The 13826-nt window shown below is 47.7% G+C and overlaps 1 protein-coding gene across 1 annotated transcript in view; it reads left to right on the top strand.

Moving 5' to 3' along the window:
* The first annotated feature begins 7488 nt into the window (after positions 1-7488).
* Positions 7489-13826, top strand: part of LOC119405664 (uncharacterized) — a 51039-nt gene continuing 44701 nt past the window's right edge. Inside the window, exons 1-3 of the mRNA XM_037672505.2 lie at positions 7489-7675; positions 10585-10745; positions 13522-13651. Coding sequence (XP_037528433.2) covers positions 7623-7675; positions 10585-10745; positions 13522-13651 — 344 coding nt within the window. The 5' untranslated portion in view covers positions 7489-7622. The remainder of the gene's footprint in view (positions 7676-10584; positions 10746-13521; positions 13652-13826) is intronic.

The raw sequence follows: 13826 nt of genomic DNA, 5'->3' as shown, positions 1-13826 counted from the left end.
TGTTGAGGTCGGAGCTCTTGAGCACCTCCTCCCACTCTTCTTATATGGTGAGACGATCATGGTCCCTTAACGAGGGACGCCGCCAGAGCATGTGCTCTTAAGTGCAGAAGGTATCAACGCAATCCGGACAATCAGGCTCGAACGAGTCCGCGTACCTGGTGACCCTGGCTAGGCTCGGATAGGACCCAGTCTGCAGCACGCGCTCAAGCCCCTCTTCAGTTGTTGCGAGCTAAACTTTCGGCTTTTATATATCCACAATACAGAATTTTATTAAGGCGAAAGCCTTAGATGATCTCGCCAAACGCTAAAGGTGACCGCTGGCGTCAACCCGAGTAATGAAAAAAAAAAATCATCACGTGATGACGTCATCCTATGACGCCATTGTGACGTCGTATATCTCCAAAGTATGTGACGTCACCATGTCGACACATGATGAAGTCAACACACGATATCGTCGCTTCGTCAAAGGTGGGCCGCTCGCGCAGGCACTGCAACACCACGTGAGGCGTAGAAAGCTTCCAATGCCTCCGATTCCGGAGGCAATGCGAAACCACGCTGGGTGCAGAAAGTTTTCAGGGCGAAAGGGGGAGGGGTTATCAATAACATCGACGGAGAAGAAAAGGAACAAGATGTATTTCACATATATGTCGTCTGAGACAAATTCATAAGGGACCATGCGAATTTTCTTTCTCCTTCCCACTCTCTCTCTCTCTCTTCGCACCATAATGTATGTACCTTCTTCTCTACTGTAACACGTGACGTCACGACTCAACGCCTCCTTTCGATCCCAGCGGCTACTACAACTTCGACAGCTGCACAAAGCGCGTGCAGTGCCAAGCCCTGTCCGACTTCAACGTACACTCTATGCACGTGCGCGACGTGCTCCTACAGCCGTACGAGGTGTACTGCCAGGGCTTCGTTCCACGAGCCGCGGACACTGATATCGTGACGGTGAGTGACTCTCGTTTTATGTTCCCTGGAGACGCAATGTCTACATATGTGTACGCAACTAGCTTTTGCCATATTTTTGGACTAGTGGCCAAGAAGGAGCGAAATACGTTGCGCGTAGGACGAATTGAAACTCCTGCATGGTCTATACGACACGAAGGAACCTCGGTGTGTTGCGCATGGCTCCTAGACCAAGGGTCGGTAACCTGCGGCCCCGCCACGACGTCAGACCCCCTCTCCTCCCCTTGTCACTTCTTACCTGAAGGCCGACCTGGCAATTACGACCTCAAATGGGCTTTTTACTTGTAACCTATGTTTTCAAGGGGCAACCTTTTGAAATGCGTGCTGAAAATAAACATGATTTCCATTTCAGTTTGGTACATTATTATAAATTCTCCGAATCCCCCCCCCCTTCCGATTTGCCGTGTGGCCCCCGCAGTGTCTGCTTTATGCAACTCGGCCCTCCGCCTCAAAAGGTTGCCGACCCCTGCTCTAGACGATCACTTTGTTGACGACACTACGACGTTCCACGCGTCATTCGACGTACCGCGTTCCAGAACCAACGTGTAATTTTTTTTCTTTTTTGTAAATGGATACAGCAAGAAACAAATTTCCCATGCATTTCGAGCCAACAATTTCGGTCTGTTTATGCGATAATAGCACGTTATTGACTGCAGAATAAGTAAATACTTAATGACACGCTAATTACGGATAATTACTAAGTTCATAAAAAAAACTTTTTACATCACCTTTTTTTTCCTCGAGTGTGATATCTAGTGCATTAGGAAGCTGTTGTGCGAATTTGAGAGCGATATGTCTGAGAGCAGTGCGAATGCAGGGCGCAACCGCTCCGTCACGTGACTGTTCTCACGCTTCGCGGGCTTTCTTTCCAACGCGGAAAAAAGACCTACGGGGGACGTATCGTACAGGAAATAATTCATTCGGTAGTTTCCGAAGGTGCTCGGGAACTCTGCGTGCTGTTATGACCGGCAGTCGTTGGCGAAGCGCTGACCATGAGAATCGGCGGACGAGGCGTTCTCACACTGCTAGAACACCTGCATCCTTCCACGAAACGGAATTCCTGTGACGGCGAGTGACCAACAATGGGCAGAATCTCGGCCTCAAAAGTCTGGGACGGCAAAGCCGGAGACAATGGACCACCTGGGCTTGGCTTGGTACGCTGCCGAAGCCACCTGACGGGTATGTTTGGACGGGAGTCTCCGCTACCCTTTAGTGCTAGACACATGGTGCGATTCGGCATCCGATCCGACGCGCGACGCCGCACGCGGTATACGGCGATTCAGAACACATGGGGCGAACGAGCAATCAGCGCGCAGGCTCCGCCCACACACGGCACCCTGGCTTGCACGCTCGGAAGAAATCGTATCCTCTTCGTTGAGTACAATACAACAACCTTACGCAGCCACGCTTCGTTCTGTAAGAACATTGCCAATAAAGCTATGCCTTCGCAAGCGACAAACATCTCAACAGCCCGCATTCACTCGCGACTCCGAGAGTAGGCCAGTCACGACACCGAGCGTAGGCCTAGCAAGGCGGACGCTGTCGCTAGCGCCATTCGCGATCAAACGCGAGCTGATCGTCGAGCACTTATTTTTATCAACACGATTAAAACTTTTACGCTGATGACACGCGTTTACATGCGCAATTGGTTTTCTCGTAGGCCTCAATTTGACGAGCAATGGTGGAAGCGAAGCCGGCCGGTTCGCCGAGACGGCCGGTGCGGCTGTTAGCTGCGAAGTGGCCTTCCATCACGGCTCGATATCTCGCTAGTGGTTTCGGAAACGGGCGCCGCCTTGCACAAATGACACACTTCAAACGTCATGGGTTATTTGATGTCAGAAAGAAAGTTTAACCAACGTTTTTCATGATCGGAGCTGTCCGAACGTAGTGCAACAAACGCGCAAACAAACAAACAAGCAACTAACGCGCCACCAGAGGCGTGACGTCAGGCGTCTCCCGCGCTGCCATTGGCTGCGGCCGTCAGACCGACGCGGCAGCCGCGCGGCTACATTCAGCAAGTGGATGCCCGTGCGGCGTGCGAATCGTCTCCGCACGCTGATGGAACCTGTTGGGCGTCTGTCGGATGCGGCTGTTGGCACGAACAGCCGTACGACGAATCGCATCCGAATTCGCACCATGTGTCCAGCGCTTTTTGCTGCCGTCGGGAAAAGATCTGCATGGGCAAGCACGAGGAACCTGTTATCCTGCTTCTCCCCACCTGCGTGCCGTCAACCGCCGGACTCTTGCCGCTTCAAGTGTGCCATGACCCCTCCGCAACAGTGAAATGGACTGTGCCATGGTGGGAGGTGTCGTGGGTGTGATTGGTGGTCATCAAGAGGGAGGAGCCAAACTGAGGAGTTAAAACGACGGTGCTGAGTGAGAAATGGGGCTCTGAGCCCTCGGTAACAGGCTCATCCAATTCGCTCGTCGTTGAACTCTGACCTTGTCACGATGTAAATTGAGTGTTCAAAAAGTGCCAGTAAACTTGTTATTGTTTTCCCAACTTGCTAGTATCAGTTCCTCAACCCGGAGACTCGACTACGCTACCAAACGGAGTCCGGGTACGACGCTTCCCTCTTGTAGCAACAGCATGGTCGTCGAGAAGGGACGGATCCAAATACACCGGCACGACAGTGCCTACTTTGGGTCTTCAGCGAATAATGAGAAAGTTGTGTAATTAAACATAATTGATGATTCAGTTAAGGGGAAAATAAAAAAAAACATGGCTCATCCCTCCGTCGTAGGAATCGGTATAACACGAAAGTGAAACGTGTCGTCACAGAAGTAGTTGATTGTTTAGAGTGCATTGGTTTATGAGACCTTGTACAATGTCTACTGTTGTTTGGCAGGTATAGCACCGCTTGATGTGGACGTACCCACGTTGACGCCTAGTGGCACATCTCGGTATCGACGACTAACGCCCATGATCATGATTTAACCGTTGCGGTAGCTGAAGTTGTCAAGATATACCTGGACGCCGCATATGGTGAATCCCGCGCAAAGATGGCATCAAGAAGCACATAGTTAACACTGATACTCGATATGCACTCCTTCAGAGCGTCGTAAAACACGACGAGCATCGTGTCTTCCCTCTAGCCTGGCCGTTAATTCTCACAGTGCGACAGCCAGGCGAGCGTCGGAGAACTATTTTTCGTTATGGATGGATCCTATGAGCGGGGCTTGGGCTAAAGCCGCCACCTCGCGGTGTGTTAAAGCGATGATGAAATCACACTTCTCCTATTGCAAGCGCGCCAAATGGGATGGTCGCAGCAACGGGCGTTGCTGGAGCTAATTGGGGAGGCAAAGAAGTTTTCTTTTTCGAGCCTCGTGGCACACCTGTCAACGCCCCCGTTATAAAGGAGACGCTCATAGCATCCTTCCATCTATCCATCCAAGACACTGTGCGAGGAAAGTGTGAAAGATAAAAGGCGCGTTCATGTCGCCGCCGTTATGTGTTTGGCGGTAGCTCAGTGGGAAAAACGCCCGCCTGCCATCGTTGCGGACCGAGACTTCGTGGGTTCGACTTCTGTCAACCGAACGTCTTCTCAGCGTTCTTTTTTTTCTTTCTCATATGATGACGTTCATTCGGCTGATGTACTTCCGTGACGGAAATACGTCATGAAAGTCTTGATGGGCCCCGGCATAAAACACTTTTGTGTGTAAAAAATAGCCCGAGTAACTAGAGGCAAGTCCGAATAGCATGCGTTCGGTTCTCTTCGCTTCTGACGCGCCTTTTATATTTACAGCAGAGCTGTTTGGGTCGAGGTCTGCCGACTGTCGTAGTTAGAAAATGATCATCGTCATGAACCGGCACGTGCTCAATCACCGCCAAGCACTCTGTACAGATGGTTAACAAGGGAAGCTTCAGCGCGCGGCCCCTAATCGGTGTTCGCCACCCGTGTGCGTCCTTGTTAATTTTTACCGGACCAGCGTGGTGAGGAGTTTTTTACAGCTGAGCTGGTATGGTCGAGGTTTGCCCACTGGCATAGAGATAAAGAGAAAGACACAGACTAATATATATATATATATATATATATATATATATTATATATATATTGCTGGCAGCCACCTTGCGCACTAGACAATTTTTTGTTCCGTAATGAACTAATTTGTTAGTTACGATTATTTAACTTAATTGATAAATATTGACTTTAGGCGAGAAATGCTGCTTGCAAAGTTCGAGAGCATCCTCAGAAACTCCAATTGCATTTTAAATGCGAAGCATTTCTTAGCGAACTTCTGCGACTTTGAGCGCATCTATCTATCTATCTATCTATCTATCTATCTATCTATCTATCTATCTATCTATCTATCTATCTATCTATCTATCTATCTATCTATCTATCTATCTATCTATCTAGCCGCCTACGACTTTGTGCTCTCCTGGTCGTCTCGTTAATCGGATGTATACCAAAACTGGTGTGGCATAACATGACCTTATTACGAACATAAATGACAGGTCATATCATGAAAATCATGACACGCATGTCATGAACAGCATGATTTATATTCCACGGCCTTTGGGCTCTTGCGGCCGTTCCGTTAATTTCATATATACCAAAATTGGTACGGCGTGACAAGAATTCATGACGAACATAATGACAGGTCCTAACATGCAAATCATGACGCGCATGTCATGTGCAGCATGATTTACATGACATGGTCTCGGGGCGCTCGCTGCCGTTTAAATGAAGGGATCCATACGAAAACTGGTATGACGAGACATTTCTGTATGACGAACATAACTGACACGTGGTAACATGAAAATCATGATATGCATGACATGTATCACATGATTTACATGCCACGCTCATGTCGCACTCGCGGCCGTTTCGCTAGATTGATATACACCAAAATTGGTACTGTGCGATGTGACTTTATGAAGAACATGAATAACAGGTGGTAGCATGAAAACCATGACATCCATGACATGTATGTCATGATTTACATGCCACGCTCATGGTGCATTCGCGTCCGTTTCGCTTGCGTGATATACACCACAATTGTTGTTACGCGACAAGGACAGTATGATGAACGTAACTGAGACGAGGTAGCATGAAAATCATGACATGCAAGTCACGTACGACCTGATTTACATGCCACGCTCATGATGCGCTAGCGGCAGTTTCAGTAGGTTGATATACACCAAAATTGGTATTGCGCGATGTGACTGTATGAAGAACATGAATGACAGTTGGTAAGATGAAAACCATGACATGCATGTCATGTATGTCATGACTTACATGCCACGCTCGTGGTGCATTCGTGGCCGTTCGATAGCTTAATATACACCAAAACTGGTATTGGTATTGCGTGATGAGACTGTATGATGAACATTAGTGACAGGTGGTAACATGAAACACCATAATATTCATGTCATGTATGGCCTGATTTACATGCTCTACTCATGGTGCACTCGCGGCCATTTCGCTCCTTGATATACACCAAAATTGGTGTTGCGCGATGTGACTGTATGACGAACATAAATGAGAGGTCTTAACATGCGAATCATGTTATGCATGTCATGTACGGTATGGTTTACATGCCACTGTCATGGTGCGCTTCCGGTCGTTTTGTTAACGTGATATATACCAAAATTGGCATGGCATGACACGAGTGCGTGATGAACATAAGCGACAGGTCATGCATTTATATACCAGAATATGCGTTTCATTGGCATGGTGTACACTAGATTGTGCATGCATGCGTGCATGGCAAACATGCGATGGTGGACTAGATGCCATGGCATTAATGATTTCATTTGGGTCAAAGACAAACAAGGCGATGTATGCAGCTCTTTGCTGGCTGCTTCGCATTACATCGATTCCCACAGTGCGTGGGATCTGCCGAATTTTTTTGCGGTAAGGAAAGTCTCACGTATACCATTTTTTTCAAGCTCCAAAGACAGCCCGCGAAATACAAAAATAACCACGTCACTGGCGCATTCGCGCGCCGCGAGAATGCTGCCCTCAGCTGTGGTTTTAGCGAAAGAAATCAGCTGCGGCCGCGACTCGTCGTGCCCGTTGCAGCGGTGGGCCGATAAGGTAAAGGTGGTTTCTTGGCCCGCGCTCGCTACAACTTGCACCATCACGCGCGCCAACTGGCTGGCAATGGGCCAAGAAACCACCGCCCACTTATCGGCCTACCGCTGCAACGGAGCCGGCGAGTCCCGGCCGCATTCTCGCGGCGCGTGACTGCGCTAGTCACGTGGTTCTTTTTGTGTTTCGCGGGCTTTCTTTGCAGCTTGGAAGAAATGGTATGCGTGAGACTTTCTTTATAGCAAATAATGCAATTGGGGTTTCTGAAGACGCTCCCGAACTTTGCAAGTCGCGTTTCTTGCCTAAAGTCAATTGGGAAATGCTTCGCATTTAAAAAGAAGAGCATGGCTTTCACCTTCGAGCCTTCTTGGGCGAACGCATATGAAATCCTTGTTAGCTTTTCTTTCTTTAGACTGGCATATATATCCGCCCCTGTATACGCAGCTGCCAACGGATAAGACGCCACCGGGGCAGTCAACGCGACCAACGCGAACACAAACGCCAACCACGAGAAGTCGCACAACTCTAACACCAACACAAACGACAGTTCCAGTCTGCGACGAAGATGTTTACCTGAGCAGGTACTTCGACTGCGGCCTCAAGTTCGCCTTCAATATGGAAAACGTCAGCGCCGGAGCCGGCTTGAATTACCAGTGCGACGTGTGCAGGTGAGATGCAGGCGCGGGCGCGTTGGTCGTTCGCGTAATTAATGGGGAACTTGTTGCAGTAATAGCGGCAGCAGTATAGTAGTAGTACAGCTACTATTGTACTACTTAGTACTTGTAGGTAGTAGTACTTGTAGTTGGCAGTAGTAGTAGCAGTACTTGTAGGTAGTGGTGGTTTTATAGGTAGTAGCAGCAGTAGATGGTAGTGATAGTAGCAGTACTTGTAGGTGGCGGTAGTAGTACCTGGTAGTGAGCAGTTTTGCTGCGTTCCCGGCCATTGGCGAGTGCTCACTGAGAAATACGCATGACACGCGCTTTGCCCGCGTGCTCCTTTTCAGCCTTATCTCCCGCGCACTCATGCGATCGGAGCGGTTTATTAGGCGAAGCTTTTATACCTCACAGATTTCGGCTCCGTACGCGAAAAAGAAAACCCGACGCCAACGAACGTACCGAAGTGCGGCCCTCGAAGGGGCGCCGGTCACATGCGTATTCGTATGCGCCATTTTACTGCGATAGCAATTATATGGACAGGCTCGACGGGGTTTTGCCGTCGCCATTGCCGTCGCCGTCATGTCCCTCCCATATAAAGTCCAAATTGATAAGATCCCCCGCGCATCGTATGTTCTACTGCGGGTAAAAGCGCGCGAGCGGGGGCGACGAACGCGGCCGAAGCAGAGATCAAACGAGCCTGCCCATTTCCGTCGCTCTATCGTGGTGGTTTTATAGATAGTAGCAGCAGTAGCCACTTTGAACTTTGAATCTAAGGGCGCGGTCGCCATCGCTGGCGCGTGCTATCTCGACAGACATCACAGCGGGAAACTCGGAAACCATTCTACGTGCTGCACTCTCAACGCGAAGTGACTATGCGGAGAGCATGTCTGCCTGGAGCGGCCGTATTCTCTTACACCAGCGTTCTGTAGTAACGCGAGATCGGATACAAAACAGTTAGCTGCCAGCCTCACTTCGTATAACACAACAATTTGTTGCTATCGCACTCATTTCTTGGCCCTTGCGGTGAAACTGTTACTTTTTTGAATAACTGATGCTCTCTCTATCGTGGCCTTGTCAGCGATCAGCAGTTTCTGATATGGCAATCTGATGTTTTATCAAGGAGACTTACCGTTTCATTTTGCCACATTTAATTGTTGCCTGGATATGGATGCATGGCATGGAGGAAGGAAACAATTCTTCCTCCCGGCATGGAGGAAGGAAACAATTATGAAGGAGCATAGCGCAATGCGACACAAAGAAAGAAAAAGAAAGCGAGGAAGAAAAGTTGCACGTCAGGAACGCACACGCCATGTTTCGCTTGGCCCCGTTTTCCCAATAGGTCAACCGGTTCCGGAGTTTGCTACCCGAAGGTTTCTTTCGCAGCTCTCTGATGCAGCATATGTTCTACTTTCGCATTATATAAACAGATAGAATAAGATAAACGTCAGAAATGTTACCTAAACCATTTTAAATGCGACTCATTTCTTAGCGAACCAAAGTGTAGCAAAACAGCCATTTGGGCTGATTGGCATTTGTTCATCTTAATGCGAAAAATCGGGCGAACTAACGAACAATCACAAAGGAAGAAAGGAAGCGCCTTTGTCGTCGTTTGTGTTTTCTTTGTCTCTGTTGGTGCGCCCTATTTTTTACATTAAGACCAACAAAGTTACTTTGACCGTTTCTATCTATCTATCTATCTATCTATCTATCTATCTATCTATCTATCTATCTATCTATCTATCTATCTATCTATCTATCTATCTATCTATCTATCTATCTATCTATCTATCTATCTATCCGCCTACGTTAGGCGCTCTCGTGGTCGTCTCCTCAGCTTGGTAATAGCAAAATTGGCATAGGACGACGTGAATGTATGATGAACACGCTGCGTAGGTCATGACATGAATAACGTGACTTCCCTGTCGCCTACGCCACAAAACCCCTTTCCACCAGTCACGTGCGGCACATACCCGCACATTATAGTCCACGCTATGTGGGTATGTGCCGCACGTGACTGTTGGAAAGGGGTGCGGCACATGCCTGCATAGCGCGTCCTATGGTGTGCGGGTATGTGCCGCACGTATTGATGCGCACATATTGCGATATTCCAACGGTTTTCTCACTTATTCGTGTTCGATTCGTATTCGAAAATTTCAGTGTTCGCACACCCCTACATTTAAGCCAGAGAAGACAAAATTCTGCTTTCCAATGTGCCTTAGCATTTACATTAGCAAGACGGCAGCAATGTCGTGGGTTCGACGCCTTTTATTCGGCAGGGCCGCCTGACCAATTCTTCGAACGAAGAAGACGCTCATAGTGATGGTGATTACATACAGGTGAATAAGATGAAGGACGGAGGCTGTGAATAATGTGCTCACAAGAGAAAATACCTGCGCTTCGAACGGGAATCAGGTGGTACCGCTCTCCTCTTGCAGAGATGACAGACAAGCGCACCGTGGTTTTTGTGGGTGCAGCTTATATTTATTCTTAGATTGTGAGCAACCGTAGGTGCGCTTATATAAGTCAATTGGTGGTCATCGTCGAAGGTTCTTGCTCATCTTAAGGCGAAAGCCTCAAGTGCCTCGTTGAGCCAAACACGGCAGGAGAACGAAGTGGTACAAAACCGTGACGTTCACGTGCCTATTTAAAGAGAGTCATATGCGTGACAAGTCAGGACTCTTCCGAAAGGAGTCAAAAGACTTTTCTTTTTTCTTACAGTGTGGTCCACTAAAAATAAACAGAAAAAAGTAAATAAATAAATAAATAAATGTGTAAATAAACCAATAAAAATTTATAAATACACGAATAAATGAAAAAAAAATTATTCGGTGCGGTACGTAGCTTCTCTGCTTATCCACTATCAGAGTAAAATGGCTCATGAGTTTTTTTTGTGTTTTTTTTTCTCGTGGCTCTTTGGGCAGCATCGTGAAGGAGCATAAGGCTTGCCTTGTTACGATCAGGAAGGCGTCTCACTGTGACGACGACGAGATCGGAATCAAGGCGGTCCTCGACTACATCAACCAAGAAATATGGTCTGCCGGAGGCGTCCCCTGTCCCAAGGACAACTGCAAGAGGAAAACCGGTATCGGCCTGCATTGCCGTTTTAAATACCTTTTCTTTTTCGTGCTCACCTGTATTTTTCTCAGATCAAGGATTGTGTTCACTGTATGGAAAGGGATATGACGTGGTCGTTCCACTAATCGGTTTATCATTCTCATTGAGATTAGGATTTCTGGAATTAGTCACGTGTCAGTTCAAAATGCGCTGCCTCTAACCTTCTTCCCCCCACAAATACCGCCATATTGAGATGCACTGCGTGACGTCAGGAAATGAGGAGCCGCCGCTGTGTGGTCTGCTTTTAAAGGAGCACTGACACAAAATTTCGAAGGCGACATTATGAGTGAAATAGATGTATGTGGAGCCGTACACAACGTCTACGATATATCAAGGGCCAATATAGCCTAGAACATATTTAAAATCAATTTTAAAGTGCATGCCGCGAGACTGAGCGAGATGCGAGCGCTTCGCGACGCCGACATCAACGCGGCGGATGTGTAAACAAACCTACGTCACGAGTTTGTGTTGGCTGGTGGCTGGTTGTGCCCTTGCGCTTGTGCCGTGCTACCTGCCATTGCTTCCTCCGTGCCTGCGGCTTTGCGTGTGCTAGTTGTGTTCTCTTCCGCTGTTCGCTCGTCGTGCCCGTTGGCAGATGTTATGGCCCGCGCTCACGCTAGCGGCAAGCCTGCCGCAACGGCGCGGTGCCGCAGAACGTCGGCCGTCGCCGCACGCGCGAGAGCTGTCCAACTTGCACGGCAAGCTTCGCCGGCGAGGCATTCGCGCCTCCGAAAAACATGGCAGCACTGCCAAAAGCGGTTGTCGTCCACTTCCAATCTATCAAGTGGCCGCCGTGCGCTCTGTAACGTGTAAGTTCCGGACTGATGCTTCCATTTGCTTTAGATTCATGTCTTTAAGCTTCGACAGCAATGTATTCGTCTCGATTCGGCGCCGTTTTTGAGAGCCATAGTCAAATAATCGATGCTGTAAGCTTAGCGAGTCGAGATGGGCGCTTCCGAATGCTCTGAGGACATAGATTACGCGTTTGTTAGTTGTTTCTAATCCTCCATAGCTGGCGCCACTTGACCTCGTTCGGCGCCCACCGCACCCACGTTCGCGCGCCGCCTACGTCACAATTTTGCGTGTTCACGTGGCCAGCTGTGGTTACCCGTCCACCGGAAGTAGCTGCCTAGCTCGGTGCTCTTTGAAACCGAAAATGCGACTGGGCGCTCTAAAAACGTCTCTAAACAAATAACCGTCGCGCACTCGCGCAAACGAGGTTTGCAGCCGTGATAAGTGGATCATAAGCTATCTATTGCAACAAAAAAAAACAAGGTGCAAAATTTTTGTGTCAGTGCACAGGGGGATGCCAGAAGTAGGAAACTAGACGCATTGCTCCACACGGTATCGGTGTTTTCGTCGCATGCCACAAGCACAAGGAAGGCGGGAAGGCAGTATAACACCTACCGATTCTCTCGCGCGAGACATCACGTGATTGGGCCTCGATGGCGTAAGTGGACAGGAAGCGAAGGCTCCGCGCACATCGATTCCCAATTTCCGTGGAACCCATACAGTACTTAACGTTTTCCATGTTTACGCGGAAAGAATATTACTTTTGGATTTCATTGACTTTTGTGTTTGTTTAGTTGTACTCGATTTGTATTTCCACGTACTTTAATTTATCGAACTGTTCGTTTCTCGGTTTTATGCGATTTTATGTTTTTTTAATGTTTCTATCCTGTTATGTTTGCTGTTATATATAAGTGGCATTGTTCACACTACTGTTATTCCTTGTATTGTTTATGTGTAAGCTACACCGGGGGTCCCGTTGCAATTTTGTTCTTTACGACACTTGCCTGTATATTTCATGCCTTGTAATTAACATGTCTTGTAATAATAAAAACTGATTGACCGAGTGATTTTCCGCGTTATATGTAGTTCTGGGCGCAGTCGGCAGAACTCTGATATAGCTTTTCAACACTGATGCACAGTCTTCTTAAATACTCTTTTTTTATTGCAATACCAGCTTTGTTACAGCAAATGGAGCTTAACTTTTTTTTTAATTCACAAATCTTATCAAACTGAGTGCGGTAGTAGCTGAAGAAAATGATTTTCCAAGCTCCTATCTACTTATCCATTGAAGTAGCAGTCCCAGAGCTAAAGCGTCTTCTGTTAAGGCTGAAATAAATTACGTTGCCTAACCGACGCATGCGCAAACCTTGTTACTTAAAGGGACACTAAGAGAAAAAAACGATTTTTGTCATATTATTAAACTACTCTTTCACAATTTTATAATCACCACGCTCGCCGCGAGAAGACGCTAAGTAAGCGAGAAAACGAGCAAAAAGAATATGCGGGCGGCGACGCCACCTTGAAATTCCCGCACCAAACGTCGTGACGTCACATATTTTGACGGCACCCAGTAAGTCCTACCTAGTTTCTAAAGTGTAAAAATGAAGTATATTGTCTCTAAGGGGGCCATAGACTTAACATATCAAATTTCGGAAAATTTCCCTGAGTCAATGTCCCCAAAATACAAAAAATACGCTTTGAAATCCGTGACGTCACGTGCGGCGATTACGGCGCGAGATTGAAAAATGAAACTTTGACCTTGATTTTCATCTCTGTTGATATAGCTATGATGGTTATATCAACGACATTCGAGTTCTCAGTGTGCAAATTATTAATATAAACCGATTCATTGCCTCACTTTAGTGTTCCTTTAAACACGCGTGCAGAGGCTCACGTGTATTGCGCCTAATTGCGTGCACGACGTGCTGTCCTTTCATCTGTGCCCGTCGCAGCAAGGATACGGTTCCGGTCTTCGCGCCAGTTTTGTCACGTGCGCGAGTACGCCGGAACTTACTTCACGTGCGGCGCGATCTTCCTGAAGAGCACCTACCCAACTCGCCCTCCAGTCAAGGAAGACTGCAGGTGGGCAGATCGCTATGGTTTCGAAATAGTGTTAACGCGTTAAAGAGATGTGTAATGTCAAGCTTTGGGCTAGTTGCTTCTCCATAGTCAAAGGGAAAAAAGCGACTTTTTCAGATGGGGACCAAGCCAAAGCGAGCGAGTCGAACAAGCACTGATTTCTAAGTGAAAGTTTATT

This window comes from Rhipicephalus sanguineus, chromosome 9, assembly GCF_013339695.2.
Source record: "Rhipicephalus sanguineus isolate Rsan-2018 chromosome 9, BIME_Rsan_1.4, whole genome shotgun sequence".
NCBI lineage: Eukaryota > Metazoa > Arthropoda > Arachnida > Ixodida > Ixodidae > Rhipicephalus > Rhipicephalus sanguineus.
The sequence above is the reverse complement of the archived record's forward strand: the minus strand, read 5'-3'. Positions and strand labels throughout refer to the sequence as shown.